This window comes from Balaenoptera musculus, chromosome 8 (genome assembly GCF_009873245.2).
Source record: "Balaenoptera musculus isolate JJ_BM4_2016_0621 chromosome 8, mBalMus1.pri.v3, whole genome shotgun sequence".
Classification (NCBI taxonomy): domain Eukaryota; kingdom Metazoa; phylum Chordata; class Mammalia; order Artiodactyla; family Balaenopteridae; genus Balaenoptera; species Balaenoptera musculus.
In genome coordinates, this window is record NC_045792.1 from 70538026 (window position 1) to 70557716 (window position 19691).

The 19691-nt window shown below is 48.4% G+C and overlaps 1 protein-coding gene across 5 annotated transcripts in view; it reads right to left on the minus strand.

Moving 5' to 3' along the window:
- Positions 1-19691, minus strand: part of ABCC8 (ATP binding cassette subfamily C member 8) — a 74564-nt gene that overhangs the window by 35449 nt on the left and 19424 nt on the right. For all 5 annotated transcript variants that reach the window (XM_036862611.1, XM_036862609.1, XM_036862612.1 and 2 more), the window contains 4 exons: positions 17559-17723; positions 14278-14433; positions 9502-9636; positions 9010-9172 (listed from right to left, as the gene is read on the minus strand). In XM_036862611.1, coding sequence (XP_036718506.1) covers positions 9010-9172; positions 9502-9636; positions 14278-14433; positions 17559-17723 — 619 coding nt within the window. The remainder of the gene's footprint in view (positions 1-9009; positions 9173-9501; positions 9637-14277; positions 14434-17558; positions 17724-19691) is intronic.

The window sequence follows — 19691 nt, forward strand, 5'->3', positions numbered from 1 at the left end:
GGAAATGAAGCTGCCCAGGTTGGTCTGAAGGCAGGGCAGCCTCTGGGGTCCTTTCCCCAGCCTGCGGGGTGGAGCTGGGCAGAACTCTAGCTCTGTGGCACCTCCAGCTCCTAACGTGTGTCCCTCAGGACGCTTATCTCCATCTCTGAGACTTAAGCCTTTAAATAAAGGTTGAAATGCTCTTACTCTGCTCTATGTGGACAGTGTGAAGAAAGCCCTGTGAGGAAGTGGCAGGGGAAGGGATTGGAGAGCTGACAGCCTGTGGTCAACCATGAGGTCAGCAGCACGTGTTTCTGGGGGCACCAAGTTGCTACACCTTCCTCTGCCTCTGGTCCTTGAATCCCCGCAAGCCAGGCTCACTCGGAGGCTGAGAAGCTTCCCAGTCTCCCATGGCTCTTAGGAAGGATTTCAAACTCACTCACACTGAGGTATTAGTGACTGAGGACCGCTGGAAGCAGGGTCTGCCTTAGCTCTAAGGCTGCGAGTCCATGCCCAGGTGGGACAGTTGGTTTGCTGCAACAGAGGCCCTCTGCTTATTCTGTTCACAGTGTGGCCCTCAGACTCTTCATAGGGACCCCAAAGAGCAGAGAGGTCTGGACTTAAAATCAGAGAAGGGCGGAGTCCCCATTATTTCTAAGCTGTGTAATCTTGGGCTGATCGTTTACCTTCCCTGAGCCTCGGTTTCTTCACCTGATTTTTGTAAACTTGTACTTACTTGTTCACATACTCTGGCTCTCTCCAAGGTGAGAGCAGGTAATGTAGGGAACAGGCCTCTGTGATGCCTCAGTGCTACCTGAGTATTATACCTCACGGGCTGCTAGCTTAGCCCTGCTCCTCTGGTCCAAGCTGTGAGATGCCCGAGAGTGCCCTGACCCCAGGCCAGAACTTCCAGAGAGAGCAGCCCTCCTGGAGTAAGAGATGCCCATCCTAGCTGCCACCTTCCCACCTCCTCCTCCTTCCTTCCAGGAGCCTCTTCCAGACCAGCCCAGAAAGGAGTCTGGTTCTGCCATTAGCCAAATTAAAGGAGGAGCCAGGAGCCAGGAGCCAGAGGCCAAGGGCTGAGCCTGTGCACATGGCCCCTGTTTAATGAATGGCGAAGTGTCTGACACTCCGAAGAATTCCAGACCGTCAACACCATTCCAAGAAGCTGATTGTCTACTTACTCCAAGAGTCCTGCACCAGCTAGCACATACATGGTGTGTGCTGGAGATGTGGAACCCCAAGGGAGTGGAAGAACGTGGTCCCTGTTCTCAGGGGGCTCCCAGTCTGAGGAAGGAGACAGGAACTATGCTCCCAGGAGACACGTTATAGGACGGGGAAAGAGGGAACATGCCCATACGGAGTTCCCAAGCAGATAGGAAAGATATTGTGCTCATCTTTGGGGAATTCCCAATCTATGCGCCCTGCCATTGGAGGGCTCCCTGTCTCATGGAGAAGATATGGCTGGAGCCCTTGGGGCACTGCCAATCTCTCCGACCACAAGGCTTTTTATCAACACTAATAACACATATGACGGTGATTTAATTGCCCTTCTTGATGAAGGTTCCATGGTCTCCTGGTGCCCACCTCAATGCCACAGCCCTCCCTCACAGCCCTCTCGTACTGAAGGGGGCAGGATAAGCATTATTGGTTTTCCCACAGCATAAGGAACCCAGATCTGGGAGACAGGACACAGCATGGCCATCACTGGCTGGGGAGAGGGAGGGAGAGGAGGATGTCCATCAGGCCTGGGCCACTGACCATCACCAACCATGAAGCTGTAAAGACAGGTAGCCTCGCCCCTCCCCTCCAAGGCAGTTCCTCCAGGGAGCTCCCTCAGGCAGGGGCCACCTTCTGTTCCTCTCCTGCCCATCCTGTCAAAAGGTACCTGTGCACCCCACCTCGGCCCCTGCCCCAGGCCAAGACCCCTCCCACACACACGGGGGCTCAACTCTCAGCTAAAGAATAGGCTTGGAAGTTCGATTATAAATTGGTACAACTCGCTCAGAAAGCAATCTGGTGCGTTGTAGCTAGAGCTGCACAGAAGTTCATACTTCTGATCCTATAATCCCTCTCCTGGAAATTTATCCTGAATAATCACTCAAGAGAAGCACAAAGCCCTCAGCAAGATGGTGTTAGCTGCAGCACTGTCACAGCAAAACAAAAACCACAGCCACAGCAACGAACCACTGAAACGAAGTAAACTAGAAACATCTAACAGGAGCAGCTGTTTTAGTAAATGAGGGAAAGCAACTCCAGGGAGATTCTGCAGTCGGGAAATGTGTGACAATTGACATTTTGTTCTTCTGCATGTTTTCCCTGGTCGTGATTTTTTGAAATTTTTTTTTTTTTTTCTATTTTATTGTCCTTATTCTTGCAGCTGCCTGAACTCCTTTGAGGAGTGAGACAAGCTATACATAAAACTGAAAAGGAGCATTCCAAAGCTGACGCAGCAACATGGAGAATGCACATAATATAATTAACTTCTGTCCTGTTCTGGCTGTTGTATGGAGATGCTAAAGAATGAAAATGTTATTTTCCATTGTCCTCATCCTCTTCTGGAGGGATGGGCTTTGTACAGAGAGCTCTGGGTCCCCTTCGGGGTGGGTGCTGGGGGAATAGACTCATCAGCTGCTTGTGTTTTAAAGGCCTCTCTGAAAATCACCCCATTAGGGTCTGGGGTAAACATGGCTGGAACTGGGGATGTCAGTGCCAGAGAGTGGGGGGCCCGGGATGCTGCAGGCTCTGGCATCTCTCCAGGCTCAGCAGACACCTCTGTGCCTGAGTTGAGGGAGGGGTGCGGTGGGGAGGGAAGGCAGCTGGGCATCCCAGCTGTCATGGCTGGAAGACCTGAGAACTTGCCTCCATTTTCCTGAACCACTTAAGGGCCAATGGGACATTAAAGGCGGTGGAGGAGTGGGAAATATAACCAAGAATAGATTTCTCTCCAACTTTGGCATGGGGTGGGCTGACTCACTTAGATTTGATCTAGGAAAAAAATTTAAAAAAGAAGGACATGACAGTGCGCAACTCTTGAATGTTAGGGAGTAGGGAATACTGTTAAATAACACTAAGTGGAAGCAGAAGATTATGAAACGACGTGTGAGTGTGATGCCGTTATGGAAAAGTTTAGTTGCATGTAGGCAGCTCAGAAAGGCCACCTTCAAGAGGGAAAGCCTTTTTGTAATGGAGTAGAGATAAGGGTACCTATTGGTTTAATACTGCCCCTCCAACCTTTAAGAAATAATTCATTCAGAAATTCTTTTTTGAGGGTCTCCTCTGTTCCCAGGCATTGTGTTGTGTTCTGGGGGTTCCGTAGTGAACAACTGTGTCAGCTTTTCATACCCCCCAAACAAAACAAAACAACAGATTAACTGATAACAAAGCAGGGCTCAGATCACCTGCTCCCCCGCCCTCTGGGCTTTGGCCAAGGAATGCTGCCTGGCCTTGTGGGTGGCAGTCCCCACCCCGCACTGCAATAGCAGGAGCTTTTCATTTGCAAAACATTGATAAATATTTCAGAAGCCATGCATGGGAAGGCACAGTGAGCCATTTGTGCCTCTGGTTAACTTCACCCCCTCCCCTACCCAGGGCCGGGGGAGGAGCTGCCAGCTCACAGTAACTGCAGGCTGCACCTGTAGGAGGGGAAAGGCATTTCGAAGTGAACAGAGCTATTCAGCCCGGTAGTCAGTCTGAAGTCAGCAGGGGGAAGGAAAGTAGGCAGTGGTGTGCCCGGCGCTGGAGGCGGCGGAAGCGAGGCAGGAGGCTCACAGCCACACCGATGGTGGCTTCCAGCTCCCCCTCAGACACCCAAACCCCCCGCCAGGCTATGCATCAGCAACCCACTGTGGCTGCACCGGCTGGTGGAAGGAAGGGCAGACGCTGAGGTTCAGAGAAGCCGGAGAAGGAAGGGGCACCAGGGCTGGAGGTCTCCTTGTCCCCGCACACTGGCCATTCTGAGTCAGGGCCTCCGCCGAGGAGGAGAGAGGGAGCATGAGACTCGCCAAGAATAGCCAGGCCCTGGGTTGCGGGAAGGGGCGGGTGCTGGGTGCCCTGTGAATGGGGTTCACAGGCACCATCCTGCCCACCCCACACCTCCATCCAAGCTTGGGGGCTTGTATTTTGCTTTTCAAAACATAGCATGAGGCCAGTCACATTCATTTGATGTGAACCACCTGACTGTGGTTCAGACCCAAGTGGGAAGAGGGAAGACTCCTGACCACAGAACACTGGAAGAGATGGCAGACCCACCTTTCCTTTAAAATCCTTCAGTGCCTCTTCTGCTTCAGGAGAAGAGCCAGCACACAAGGTCCTGCATGATCTGGTCTTGTTACCCTCTCCTCACCGTGACATACTCGAGTCTTGAACACACCCGTCATCCTTTTCACCTTTAGGCCTTTGTGCCTGGAACATTCTTCCCCTCACTTGGCTGACATGTGATCCTCTGGGCATCAGCAATGGGTTTCACCTAGCACAAGGCTTCCTGGACACCCACCACCCCTATGACGAGGTTTGGTGCCACTCTGATGGATCCCACTTTCTGTTCCTGTCACTCACGACACAGGTGCCCGTCTGGCTTCCCTACTAGACGGTGAGCAGCCTGCCGCATCCCCCAGGCCTGGCATAGGGCTTGACACATAGTGAGTGCTTAGTAAACATTTATTAGATAAGGGAACGAAAGAAATAAAAGAGGCCAGGGCCAGGTGTGCACCATGAAAGAGAACACGGGGGATTCAGAACTGACCCTGTGGCTCTAACCACAGGCACGGCCCCTGTTCATGGCATGGTCTCCCACAAGACTGCGAGGCTGAGGACCGTGCAGCCTCCTCTCTAATGCCCAGGGCCTCAGGAGAGTCTAGCACAGACAGGAGGCTCTGGAATGGGTGCTGCACAAAGGACAGAATGAACTGGCAGCATGTCAACTGGTTGACAGTTAGGGCCTGGGACTCCTGTGTCACCCCTGAGAAGCTTGTCCTCAAGTTTATGGCTGGACTGGACACCTAGAGCTATGCGGGTTCTGCAAGGAAATAAGGGTTGAATTGGTTTCTAAGGAGAGTGACCACAGCACTCGCTCGCAGCTTTTCCCCACTTTGTCTTCTGCTCATTGAAACCCTGCCTGTGGCAGATGCAGCCACGCCTCCTCTTGCATGAAGCTCCGTGTGAACTCTGAGCCCGTGCAGGCTTCCTTCTTCTCTGTTCTCTGCCATTTATTGGCTGAGGACCTCAGAGAGTCCTTTCACCTCCCTGAGCCTCAGTCTTCCATGCTGTAAAATAGGACAATAGTGCTACAAACCTCACAAAGTTGTTCGGAGGGTTAAATGAAGTCAGACTTGCTGGGCAGCAGCATGGAGCAGGTCCCCGTGGTCGAGAGCTCCCTGCCACACTGTTTCACATATGTTAGCTCTGACTTCTTAGCAGAGTATAAACTCCTTGAGAACAGGAGCACATCTTTTGGTCTCTTGCGTTCCTCCCAGTGCTTAGCACAGGGCAGGGCTCACTTAACGCCCTCTGAGTAACTCACATCTGTTTTTCTTCGAGAGGAAATGCTGATTCTGGATTTTGATGGCAGGGAAACTGTATCATTTCAGTTTCACCCCCTTGCTCTGTCCTGCCATGCACCAGCTCAGGGCTCCACAAACAGGAGCTCTCAGTGATGCCACTGTGAGACCATCAGACAGAGTGTCAGAGGTAACCTTGTCTTCCCGACAGTCTGCCTGGTGTACAGTGACCAGACTGAAAGCCCAGCAGGCAGCACCAGGATGGGCCCCATCAGGACACGTGACTCCAGGCCTCCTTTGCGGCGACAGGACCCCATGGCTGGTGCCAGAGGTGAGAATGAAAGATGCCCCATTACCTCAAGCCTAATGACCTGTATCCTAATTCTGGGTGACAGAGAGCAGAAGGCAGGAAGTCCAGGAGGAGGTAAATGAAAACACACTCAAAGCATGTAACTGCAGCCTGGCAGTGCCCTCACCCGAACACCCTGTCTCTCCCCATCCCATTGCCGACCAACACAAAGAAACCCATCCCAGGAAGGGCGAACACAAAGCAAATAGCACTTGGCTTTCAAAGCTCTCTCTCCCGGAGGGCTCTTCCCCTTCCTCCTCTCTGCCCTCTTCCAGGGACCAGCCTGGGCTGCTCTGTTTACCTCTCTAGGTCACCAAGTACTGGACAGGTGAGGGGCCCTGGGGAGACCCCTGTTTAGCTCCAGAGCCATTGTCATCTCAGCTCTTGACAACACAGAGCCTCCTTGCCCCAGGTCATCCTGGCTCCGGACCCTTCACAAAGCCATGGCTAGTCTTCTGGGGGTCCCATAGGACAAAAAGCACCTACTAGACAGGCTTAGTGGACTAGCCTGGGAACCTAGGCATCTTATGATGTTGTTTACATAGGAAACATGTCCCAGCAGGTTGAAGTTTGGATTGCAGGAAATAAGCATACATCTCTTAGAAGCAAAGTAGCTGCCACCTGCCCCCACCTGTAGGACCAGAGGCTGTCCCTACTTTGCTGTCAGGAATCTTGGGGACCCAGTGCTCCCAATTTCCTTACGGCTTCCCTTCCCTCTCTCCCGTCGTATCAACAGTGAGCCCGCCCTACTCCACCCTGCCACGTTATTGCCGAGAGGCGGAAGACCTCCCCCACCTCGGCAGCTGTTCCGCCTGATGGGGTGTCTGGAAGCTAGGTGTCTGTAACTCACGGGTCTGTACACAGCATGAGGTTACTGTTACCACGACCAGGCTCAGGGGTAGGCAGAGCTGACAGAGAGGCTGAAGAGGGCCTAGGGTGTGGACACTGGTTTCTCTGAGCTCCCCAGAGGCTCCTGCCTAATTTCTCCTGTCCTATCAAGTGCTCAGCCCAGGGGTGCTTGGAGGACACAAGGTCACGGCTGAGGAACCTGGAGTGTCTTGGTGAAGAATCTAGGAAGACTGCCATGCTCATCGCTCCATTCTGAGAAAATCAGCTCTTAGCAGGATTTTCTGCAGAAGGGTGCTGTGGCTGGTGCCATGATGGTGGGTGGCCTGGCCACTGGTGCCTGGACCAGGACACCATGGTCTGACCGGACACAAGGAAGTGCTCCGTGCAAGCCCCACCTTGTGAGAACCTTCAGGTTGGATGCTGGCCACTTGACCCCACCAGACCCTCTTGCTAGGCAACGTGACTGCCAGGAACACACAGATGACCTGAAGGACCACCTCATTCTCCATGTACCTCTCTGGGAGACACATCTGGTGCACCCTCCACTGCTGCCCAGCACTGCCATGCCCACAGGTGTGTCTCTTCCTGCCCCACCAAGAGAACCAACTTCAGCTGGAGCAGGGGGTAGTCGTAGTGTCTACCTCTCTTAATTTCCTTCCCTATTTCCCACTCCCGTCAGAGCCCATGCTGGGTTGTTTCTCTTCTATTCAGGGACAATAGCCTGAAAATGGTGCCCATTGTGCCCGCAGTTTTCTTCACCCCACTTAGGTTCCTGGCTCTCGGTGGAAAACAGCATGAGGCTGGGAGTCTAAGAGATTCTAGAGGATCTAGTCTGAGCCAAGCCATTAACCTCAGAAGTGACCTCAGGAAGATGTCCCCCTCTGGGCCTCAATTTCCCATCTGTAAAATGGTTCTCCCAACTTACAAAAACATTTTCCATTTATCTCTCCTTGCCACATTCTGTGTAATTTCCACAGATCTATCTTTTTATTCACAAATTCTCTCTTCAGCTATGTTAATTCATTTAACCTGTACACTGAGTTGTTTTTTGTTTCTTTTTTATTTTTTTCTCTCTTGGGGCTTCCTCTTGGCCCTTCCTACCAAAATGGCTCTTAAACTGGATAGATCAGGGAATCAGAATGGGGTTTCCTAGCTGCTAAATATCTACATCCCAATTATGCACTTGGGCAGTAACCACAAAGGGGTGGATCCATGGAACCACTAGACCAACTGTGAGATAAACTTGGGCCAGGACTCCATCCATCACCTGACCTGTATATGCCCACTCTGACCAGGGGGCCAGCTGAATTAATTTCAATAACTAAACTTTTAATTTTTAGAAGTTCTTTTGGCTTTCTTTTTGCTGTTTTGCCTTGTGCCTTCCTTTAATTATTTTAACACACTTATTTTGTTGGTTTTATTTTGTTTTGTTTTTTGGTCATGCCGTGCAGCTTGTGGGATCTTAGTTCCCTGACCAGGGATCAAACCCGGGCACTCAGCAGTGAAAGCACTGAGTCCTAACCACTGGACTGCCAGGGAGTTCCCTTTAACGCACTTATTTTATTATTTCTTTCAGACTATTCTATCATCTCGAGGTATTGAGGAACTAATTCTCCTGTTTGCTGACTCTCACTCTGGTGGTACATCTTTTCTGGAGGATTTTTATTCCTTTATTATCAGCTCATTGTTTAACATGAGTATTTGCCACTGGAGTCCTATGCTCTCTGGAAAATGGTTTTAATATGCGTGTCTTCTGGGACCATAGGAGTTTTACCAGTTTTGGTCTTTTTTTCTCTATTTTTGGGGCTTGGGGTTCCCAAACCACTTGGTTAATGTAAATTCAGTCCCTACACCTGTGAGTACCTCAAGCTTGAGCTTTTGTTCTTTAAAGAGAAATTTTCTACCTCTCATGGCCCCAGGTAGATGAAAGCTTCCTTGTAGCTTCCTTAAGGCACTGGCAGCTCAGTCTGACTTATTGACAAGAAGTCCTCAGACTTGGGAGAATTCAAAACTGCTGTTATTTATTCATTTATTGCTGCCTCTCAATAACATATCAGCTTAATAAGACATCAAAGACCACATCTGTCTTTCTCATCACTGTACCTTGAGGGCCAGCCCAGGGCCCTGCAGGCTCTCAATACGTTTGCTCGATAAATGACAGAAGAACACTGATTTCTGGCAGCTCTGCTACAAGAGACAGTTTGAGGCTCTCCTGGATGGGATGATTCCCAAAGTCTCCCGCTTCTGCCACCCTTACCTCCTCCCCCAGCCGTGGCACCCTATCCTGGCATGTAGGCAGCAGCACACAGGGCTGGCTGGTTGCGGGGGACTCACTGGAGATGGAGGTGTAGACGGCGAAGGCCCTGAGGCTGGTCATCTCCTTCTTGCGGGTCACCTCCACCAGCGTGCGGAAGATGTTCTCCCAGGCGTACAGCTTGAGCAGCTTGATGCCACGGAGCATCTCGTTGGTCTGCTTCAGCCTCTCGTTGGAATACTCCTGCCAGGAGTCACTGAGTCAGAGAAGGGTTTCTTTTGCCCCCATCCCACCCAAGAGGAAGGAGGTGAGTCAATGCCCTCACCATTTTACAGCCTACGCCCAGCCTCCGTCTCCTCGGGGATGCTCCATTAATCCCATTTCACAAAGAAACCGAGGCCTGGACAGCTGAAGTGACCTGCTTAAGGTCAATCGTAGTGTGGATGTATGTGGGGGGCACTGTTTGGTGACATCTGGGGGAAGAGTGAGGAGACCCACTAATGTAAGGGGAGAGGGAGCAGTATGGGGGAAGGATGGGAAAAGGGGGCGCATGCACACCTGCAGATACTTACTAGTGTGCTCCGCTGGGCCTGGGAGAGCTTGGTGGCCACAAAATACTGGACTGGAGCCAGCAGAATGATGACAGCTGCTCCAATTAAGGCACTGATTCCAAGGATGTAGTAAAGGAGAATCACACCCACGATGATCTGAGGGAGGGTCATGGGAATGAGTTCCCTTTGATCTGGGGGCTTCCCTGCCAGGGGGTATTGGCAACCCCCCCCCCCACCCCGTATCCCAGTGCCCTAAAGTGGGACATGCCTTGGTGTCCAGCTTTCAAAACTTTCTTGGGGGAAAGAGGAGGAGGTGTTACAAAGCAGTTTCAGAAGGAGGGATTAACATGATGGGCTCTCACACAAGCAGAGAATTTCTGGGCTGGTAACTAACTGCATTTATCTGCAAGGCTGGCTGAGGCATTAACTCTCTCCATGTCTACTTTCCAGATGGAGGTCTAAGAGCTGAGTTTGCACAGTGAGTGACAGCACCTTTTGTTCTGTTTGCTGGTTTTCAAGGCTGATGGTTCACTCTCATTGGAAAAAAGTGATACGTGAGCAAAGGGGCAAAATAGCTGCATCCACGCCAGACAAAACCAGTCCAGGGTCTAAGAGTTTACTTTTCATCCTTATGCTCCTGGTGTCTTTAATTTTTAGTGAATCTGGTAGGTATCCTCTAAAAAGAGAATTCATTCTGTTTCTAGCTTTATGTAAATGACAGCTGGCTTCTGAATATTTATGAGAAGTATAAATTACTCTTGCCAGCCCCCAAAGCATCAAGATGACAATTTCTCAGGTCGCCTTCAAAGGCAGACGCTTCTAAATTCAGGTCTTATTCTAGAGGAACAGATGTGCTGTCTTCCTTAATTGAAAACAAAAAGTGTGTCTGGGTTGGCCCTGCACTCCCTGAGCCCTACACCAAATTGGCACTAAGCTCCTGCACCATCTCAAGGGCCAAAGAGTGGGTGGGTGTCTCTGTTATGTCTATTAGTTAGAGAATGCCTCCTGCATTAGCAGGTTCCTAGGGGGCTGGTAAATGACCCCTTTACCACCTGCCTCCCAGTGTTTAACTGATGTTAAATGCTGGCTGGCATGGATGGGCAGAGGAGCACATTAGGAGATGAAAAACCTTCCTACTCTTGCTGGCCCCCACTCCCATCATCCTTCTGGAAAATTATCCCTGGCATCCACTCTTTCCATTAGCTGTCCTCATTTGGAGGCAGTCGGGGTGTTGTTTAGCAGCTTGGGTAGAGCAGGATACCAGGGAAGCTCTCAGAGCACTGCCAGAGTCACCGCCAGGGCCCCTGCTGGGGGTCGGTGTCTGCACGCCCACCACCTCCAAGGCTGGCAGCTGCTGGGGCAAGAGCTGGGGATGTGACTTCTACTGCCACCAGCCTCCTCTTCACACTTCAACCACCCTTTGTCATGCTCCCCAGACCCTTCTGCCTCCTCTGCCCTTCTGCAGGGGTCTGAAAGGACCCTGTGAGAGAACATACCAGAAATCAGGGATTCTGAGTGTGCAAAGCAAGTGTGGGGAATAAAAGGACTATTTTATCTCCTAGTCTCAGGCTAGGAAAGCAATCTCTTGCAGTGGTGGGGAGATCACAGTCCCAGGAGTCTGCAGCCGAGTTTGAATGCAGTCCCAGCATTTACTGGCAGTGCAATCTTGAATCTCAGCATCTTCATTTTTAAAATGGTGATTTTAATTGCCCCCTTATCAGGACTGTTGTGAAGATTAAATGAACATATATATGATAAGAACCTAGAATAGTGCCTGACACTTAGCTGGAGACACGGTGGCTGACCCTTTTTTAAAGATCTTTTTTTGACATGGACCATTTTTAACGTCTTTATTGAATTTGGTACAATATTGCTTCTGTTGTTTACGTTTTGGTTTTTTGGCTGCCAAGCATGTGGGATCTTAGCTCCTCCACCAGGGATCGCAGGGATCAAACCAGCACCCCCTGCATTGGAAGGTGAAGTCTTAACTACTGGGCCACCAGGGAAGTCCCTGACCCTCCTTCTTAAAAACAAACAAACAAGCCTCATGGGACCTCTGTCACTAGGGAACCACAGAAAGGCGATACCTGGGTATGGTGCTGCTACCAGCTCACTGTGTGGCCCAGGGTAAGGTCCCCGCCCTCTCTGGGCCTCTGATGCCCATGGGATGAGGAAGCACAGAGGTCCTCACTATGGCCACGTTCTTTGACATGGTTGCCAATAAGCTTCAGGGGGCCCACAAAGCCCCTTAAATTGTAGGCAAAATGTGTGAATGCACATTTGTTTTTCTGAGAAGAAAGTTTCATTAGGTTTTCAAAAGTATATGTAGATCAGTGGTTGCTTAGAGCTGGGGGCAGGGATGAGGAGTGACTGCCAGTGGACGTGGGTTTCTTTTTGGGGTGATGAGAGTGTTCTAAAATTGTGATGATGTTGCACAACTCTGTAAACATGCTGAAGTGAATTGTACACTTTAAATGGGTGAATTATATCTCAATAAAACTGTTATTTAAAAAAGTATATGTGAATAAAAAAGATGACAAATCAGGGAGAGCCCCTGGGGACAAAGGAACAGGGGCTCCTGAGCTAATTTCAATACCATCAAAAGCCTCCAGCGCCCTGTGGCCAGCCAGGCTGCACATGGAATCCTGACCTGGTCGAAGGAATTGTATCAATTCCGGTGGTAACACTGTGTCTTGAGGGCTGGTCAAAGCTATAAGGGCAAAGGTACAGTCTTTGAGGAATTAAAACAGAAAATCAAATGATACTTCATGATAAATAAGGAAAGGTAAGTACTTTGTGGAGGTAAAAATTCTTACCTAATCTCCCACCCCCATGCCCCCCCAACCCCGTGTTGTGAGAGTTAATTACACAAGTGATACAGGCTGGGCAGGCCAGGCACAGGGCAGGGGCTATCAGCTATTAGGTTTGTTAGCAATGGTACATGTGCAATAAACACTATTAATGATAGTAACCAGGGACTTCCCTGGTGGCGCAGTGGTTAAGAGTCTGCCTGCCAATGCAGGGGACATGGGCTCGAGCCCTGGTCCAGGAAGATCCCACAACCGCTGAGCCTGCGCGCTAGAGCCCGGAGCCACAGCTACTGAGCCCGTGTGCCGCAACTACTGAAGCCCGTGTGCCTAGAGCCCGTGCTCCACAACAAGAGAAGCCACCGCATTGAGAAGACCCGCGCACCGCAACGAAGAGTAGCCCCCGCTCACCGCAACTAAAGAAAGCCCATGTGCAGCAACAAAGACCCAACGCAGCCAAAAAAAAAAAGATAAAAATAAATAAATAAATAAATAAATAAATAAATAAAATTTTAAAAATAAAATAATAGTAACCATAACAATGCAGCAGGTCTGGTGGACAAAATCTTCCAAAACGGGTTGTTCGAGGGAACACAAGAGAAACAATAAAAGGCTGTGACTGTATTAGATGAGCTCTCCAGGCCCTTCTATAGCTTCTGTAGTCACTGATCCATCTTGGCAGAGTGGAGGGGGCCACAGGGATCTGGGTGTTGGTCAGTGGTAACAGGGAATGGTGTATGTGGCTGTTCCCGTAAAAAGGACCATCAGATTTCCTGCCCTACATCCAATCTTGTCTAGCTGCCTCCCTATGCAAGCCTCTCCTTCTGTTTTTCTTTAGTGTCTCTTACACATAAACTTTACAGGTAAGGAAGACCAATAAAAATCACTTTAGATTAAGGTTTATGGAATCTACATCCCAAGAAGCAACGGATTCTGGATTGGTAAAGTTCTTACATCAAAGTGAGCAAGTTAGAGGGCTCTGATGTTTACTTAGTGACCACTCTATGCCAGGCACTGTGCTTGGTGCTTTGCTTACGTTATCTAATTGAATCATCAGAACACCTCCAGAGGGTAGGAATCATCCTCTTTTCCCAGATGAGGAAACCGAGGCTCAGATAGGTTAAGTACTTGAATCAGCCTGCCTCACCCAAGTCCAGACACTTTCTGCTATACCAGGCATCCCCCGTGAAGCCTGCAGGCCCTCTGGGAGTGGATCTTGGATTTCAGCTTCTGGCCCGAGCACCAGAGTGAAGATTCATCTTCAGGCACAGGACAGGAATCACAGACTCTGTGGTGGAAGAGCTCCAGATGAGAGATGGAGCAGACGAGGCCAAGAGTCAGGTAAACCGTGCCGGGGATTCTCATTCTACTGTTGGGGGAGAATGTGCCTCCTCCAGAGCCAGTCCCAAAAGTTGCCTGGCTTTAGGGAATGCCATGTTTTAGATTTCCAAAATTAACACAGGCTTATTGGAGAATTTAGAAACACATAAACAAAATAAAAATCACTTGTAATCCCACCACGAGGACTTTCAGTTCTTTTTTTTCCTGTGTGAATCTGTGCAAATATATACATGTGTATATTCCAATTTAGCAGGAAGCACACTGTGAATACTATTTTTAACTTACTCTTTTTGCTTAAAAATACATCGTGAACACTTTTCAACGTAATTAAGTACTCTGCTATAACATAACTTTTAATGTTTGTGGAAGTGTTCCACACGTGATTATTCTATACTTTTTTTTTTAAGGTTGGCTACATTTTAAAAGTCTTAGTGACACTGCCTTCTCTGATCATCAAGAGAGATGGCTAGACCACTTGCAGAGTATAAGACAGTATAGACACCCAGGCATACACTCCATGCAGACCCCAAGGGGATAGAAGGTACAGGCAAACAAGGAATGGAAGATGGTGAGCTCCTGGCCACTGGGCATGTACCAGCGGATTCTGGTTTTGTGTCCCCCAAATCCCAACAAAGCACTCATCCCTTACCTGTACTGGCATAGCCCAGAGGTTTGGGCACAAGAAGAAAAACCACATGAGCTGGTTGGTGTCGATGGCTACCAGGTTACAGATCTGCCCGGCAGTCATTTCCCCCATGGATAGGTTGGAGGTGGACAGGTGCATAATTTTATTGTAAATTTTGGTCTGGAAATGAGAGCAGAGTATTTCACGTTTGTCATCATCAATATCCTAATCACCACCCCAGGTGCCATGTGTCTCTAAAGTGCAAGGTGCTTCTCAGACATTCCCCCATGGAGCCCCAGAGCAGCTCTGTAAAGGGCACTGCGTGATTGTTCCAGTTTTACAAATGGAGTAACTAAGGCTCAGAGAGGTAAAGGGCTTTGACTATAGTTCAAGCAAGTCAGAGAGGCAGCATTCACGTGAGGAATCTGTGCTAGCATGACAAGCTACTTCCCCAGCAAGCAAGGCCCTTCCCTTGGAGACAGGACTTAATTAGCTTTTAAATCTTAAAAGCAGATTTTCACGTCCAGTTGTATTCTTGATTTACCGGAGGTCCGTGGAGAACACACTTTAGAGCCATAAAAATGATGAAGGGTGGCAGCCATCTCTTTTAATGCGGCTTCTTCAACTGGGAAAGTGGGTATGCTCTGGGGCCAAGTCCTGTCTTAATTGAGCCTTTAAATAAAACAAGGATTCAGCCTGGGAAGGTCTTCTGTGAGACAAATGCTTGTGTCGATCAGCCCCAGCACCGTCCGGAGTCTGGCCACCCCAAGGACCTTGTTCTACTTCCCCAGGGTAGATGGGGAGCAGCCTGGTAATGGCTCCCTGTGAACTCCGAACCTAAAAGCTCTATGTGCGCAGTGATTGTGCCTCCCAGAAAGATGGCAATTGTCAGGCTCTGTGCCCTTAAACAAGGAAAAATGCATTCCTTTTAGGGATGCCTGCTCTTGAATGAAATTCTACTGTGCATTCTGTTGCAAGGTGGATTCCCAGCCCTTAATTCATCTTTTGTGTAAAACCGGGCTTTTTCGTGGGTCAGGTCTGCTTAAAGCATGAACCTGTTCTGTCTTTTTCGAGTTTATATATACCATGGGTAAGGTTTAATACAATGGCAATGACATTTTTTGACAGATCTATGCTCATCCTAAGTTATGTGCAATTTGTCTTTAAAGAATAATAATGAATCTAGTTTCAGTGAAGTAGGAACATACAGTAAACTATCAAATAAAGCATTATTAAGACCAGGATACAGAGAATTACACAACCGAAACCTGGTATATGTCAAAAATTATATATAATACAGGAATCTTGCTTCACAACTTTTCATGCAAGAACTGTGGTTCTTCTCAAACTCATGAAGACATAAACCCTTATCTATAAATTTCTGTAAATCTCTGAAAGGAAGAAGTTTTTTTCTAATTTGCTCCCATAATTAATGCCAGCATTTTCTTTCGGGGACATAATGAATTCGTGCAAAAGATTCAGACAGTTTAATAAAAATGATTACATGCTAATACATTAAAAAAACATATTTGGCTTTTTTAGTATAATTGGAAAATATTGGGCTAGTGTGTGATTTATGACAGAAATAGAAAGTAGATTTAATTACAAAACTGCTTGACTATGAAATTGGCTGCTGTTTGTGGTGATACATGCCTGCCTGTCACTGGAGGGGTCTGGACAGAGTTTGGGATTTTAGAGAGGTTTTCTGAACTAGCAATAGCTTGGTTCTCCTAGATCTGAACCCCTACGAGTCTTAGAGGGTCTTACATTTTCCTGGGATCTTTCTACCATTCTCACTTGTTGACATTCATGAGGAAATGAAAAACCACTGGAGATGGACAGCTTCACAAGCTGTGCGCTATACAACTCCAGGGGGCGCCACTCACATGGACTATACCAAGATAACCAGAGTTTGGACCCAGACACAGTCTCCAGCCCAGGCTATACCCTTCTCCTCTCAGTTCCTTTTCTGCAATGCCTCTGATCCTGGCTCCCAGAGGACCAATCAATGTACATGATTCTGAGAAAAATTTCTGAAGAATGAGCTGGCTTTGGGATTTAGTCACAACTTCCTAGTGTTCTACTGACTTCATGGGAATTGCTGGGTATGGCAGAATATGCCAGCTGTCCCCCACTGTCCATTCTCTTCTTTTTGTAAGAAGAATTTCTAGCCGGGCATATATGGCTGTCAAGAATAAAGACCAGGGACTTCCCTGATGATCCAGTGGTTAAGACCCCACACTTCCACTGCAGGGGGCACAGGTTCGATCCCTGGTTGGGAAACTAAGATCCCACGTGCCGCGTGGTGTGGCCAAAAAAAAAAAAAGAAAAGAAAAAGAATAAAGACCACACTTTCTAGCCTCTCTAGGTATAGCCATGTGGCCAATTTCTCCCCAGTGGGAGGCGAGAGGATCTGTGCAACTTCTGCATCATGATTTGAAAAGAAGGCAGCATTCCTTCCTATTGTCCCATCTTTCTTCTTGTTAGTTTAAATGTAGACACGATAGTGGCAATTTCAATAGTCTCATTAAACCATGAGACAAAGTCAGTAAGAAGGCTGGCAAAGCAACATTACAGAAGCAGCCAAGGTCTCTGATGATTGTATAGCTGCCGCATCAGCCCTGACTAAATGTGCAAAACAAACTTGTATCCTATTTAAACCACTATCACACTGGGTCTCTCCATTCCAACAGTGGAACCAAAATTCTAATGAAAACACTAGGGCTCATCACCACCTTGCCTAATGGGGCCCTGAATCCTTCCTGACCTTGACCATCCTTTCAACCGACTCTGAGAAGGAAGCCACAGCAGACAGGAACAAGAACCTAGACCCAGGGACTTAGCAGGCTGGATACGTCTCTCTTGTCATGACCCAAGATTTAAGAGTTCAAATAGATCTTACAGTCTATCTAGTCTTGGTATGTCAAACATGCTTCTTTGTAACCAAAGAAGACTGTCTGGTAACAGAGCCCTGGAACAACATTTATAGAAGGATTCTTAGGCTGCACTTGCAATCAGCAGGAAAAAGTGCTGTGATTGATTAGTGATGTCCATCCCATTCAAGGCTGAGCAGTTGACATCTCAGATCTAGTCCAAGGCAGAACTAGGGATAGAACTACTACATTTCCCAAGACCAGCCCAAGGCACTCTCCACTATGTCACACTGCCTTGTCAATGGTTATTGTTTCAAAACACTGTTAAAGGGCAACCAGAAAATAAATTCACAGCAGAATCATTCTTGAGTGTCCATGAGGACAAATAATGCAGTTCTTATTGTGAAGTGAAAAGAATAATCATTCAAGTACCTGTATTGCTCCTCTCAAGTTAATTCCAGTTTCAATGGCGACGTAGTAGGATGCTTGCAGAAATGTCCTTTGCAGTAGGAGGGCAAGGAACAGAAGCACGGCTAAGACGTAGGCATTAGCAAGGAACTCTTGGGATGAGACAAAGTAAACCCCGAGAAATTGTGTCTGTTGGAAAGAGAAATTCAGAGGTGGTAGTCGTTGCCAGCAAAATGACTGCCATTGGTACCTGTTACTGGGCCATAGAGGCCATTATTATAGGACCCTCCATGCTTGCAAGCCTTGTGCAACTGTTTATGAGTGAAAAATCAGACTAGCATTCTTCTAACTATAGGGAGGGTTGCCCATACTCTCTCCATCAATAAACTTAGGTGAACAGAATGTGGCCCAGTTCTAACCTCATGCCCATAAATATGACTCTCAGCTTTGTGGCCACCAGGCCAGGGGAGCTCACTCTGAATAGGACAAGAATAAATAGAGCGAATCACAGAGCAGCCAAAACTAGAACTGCTAGAACAGATCCCACGACGTGTGTTCTCTGCTACAAAAACAGAATCAGCTGAGGCTTTGTCCCACATTCACCAACAGCCTGAACTGTAGAAACTTCTGGGGAGAAAGACCAGCAGAAAACATGGCGGTAGTGTTCCCAGGCAAGAGATGGGAACTCATTGCCTATAATTGACTATTTCAGACCCAAGCGCCCCAGCCTTGTGGGCTCCTGGGACCTCCTTTTAAATGTAAGATTTCCTGCACCTCCAGCAAGATCTCAGATGATAAGCAGTGGGGGGAAAAAAAAAAAACACTTTGACTTCATTGCTAAAGATACCAGGGAACAACAGCATGTGTTTCTAAATTCATCATCAACAGCTCCCGGGAAAACTTTGATCTTGATTAAGTCCATCGCTCCCCAGCAGAGCCACATCAGTGTTTCCATGAAGACATAGCTCTCCCCTTCCGGAGACTCTGCCATGAACTTTGCAAGTGATTTGGAAGGGTGTGGGAACTGCTGCTGCGGGATAAAGAGTGGTGGGAACAAAGTGATGAGAGGGAGCCTGATGGCGTGTCCACACCAGAGCAGGCTGAAAGGGTCAGGATTCTAAGCGGAGTCCTGTTCCTAGAGTCAGAAATTCCTGCATCCTGGATACAGGCCTTTTTGATGGTAGAGAAGATCTTGCCTCTTGGTTCAACAGGCCCCTTTAACCAGCCCTCACAGCTCCATGGAGCTGGTCCTGGTTACAACTGTATGGCCCTTCCTCTGTGGGATGGGGTCTCTCCCTTTTGGGGAACAGCAGGAAGCAGATATAGGGAGAAGTGAGGTCTCCTAGAAGGGGGTCCTACTGACACCTGAAGCCCCTGACTCTGTCTCATTTGTTAAAGTTCAACAGGGAAAGGGAGAAGGGAGAAGGGAGAGAGGGTGGGGATGGCTGGAAGCAGCAAAATGGACCTTAAAACTAGGCCATGTGGCTTAAGAACCTGACCTTACAGGGAAGCAAGGGGCAGGATATAATATTTACCAGGTGCAAGGCGCACAATACGCAATGAGAAGAGTACCATTATTAGCCCAATTTTACACATGAGGAAGTGGAGTTTCAGCATGGTTAAATGGCTGGCCCAAGGTCACATGCTGATAAAGGAAAATATGTGAACATGAACCTGTGTGATGCCAAAATCACTACCGTAGATCCACTACTTAAGCCTCATCCAGTCTTTTGACCTTGAGTCTCCTACTGTCAGCTACAAGCTTGTGACTTGTGGGGGACTGAAAGATGCCCACCTGGATGGTTCTGGGTCGAAAATGTAGTCATCCAGGCTTGGGAAAAACCTGGTCCTGTTTAACATGCCTTGGAATTCTTCTGTTCTACCAGCCTCTGTAGAGACCCAGCTCTGGAGAATAGAGTCCATTATTTTAAAGCCACAAAGCACATCATGGGGATTTATCCCAAAGGAAATAATTTAACATAAGGAAATAGCTGTATGTGCAAAGATGTACTATCTCCGGATTATAGCAGGGGGAGAGTGCAAAAACCCATGTAAATATCTAACCACAGGGAATGGGTAAGTATATTACGATACTCATGGGAACACTATGCAACCAAGAACACCAGTTACCATGAAAGCTCTCGAGCAGCATGGAAT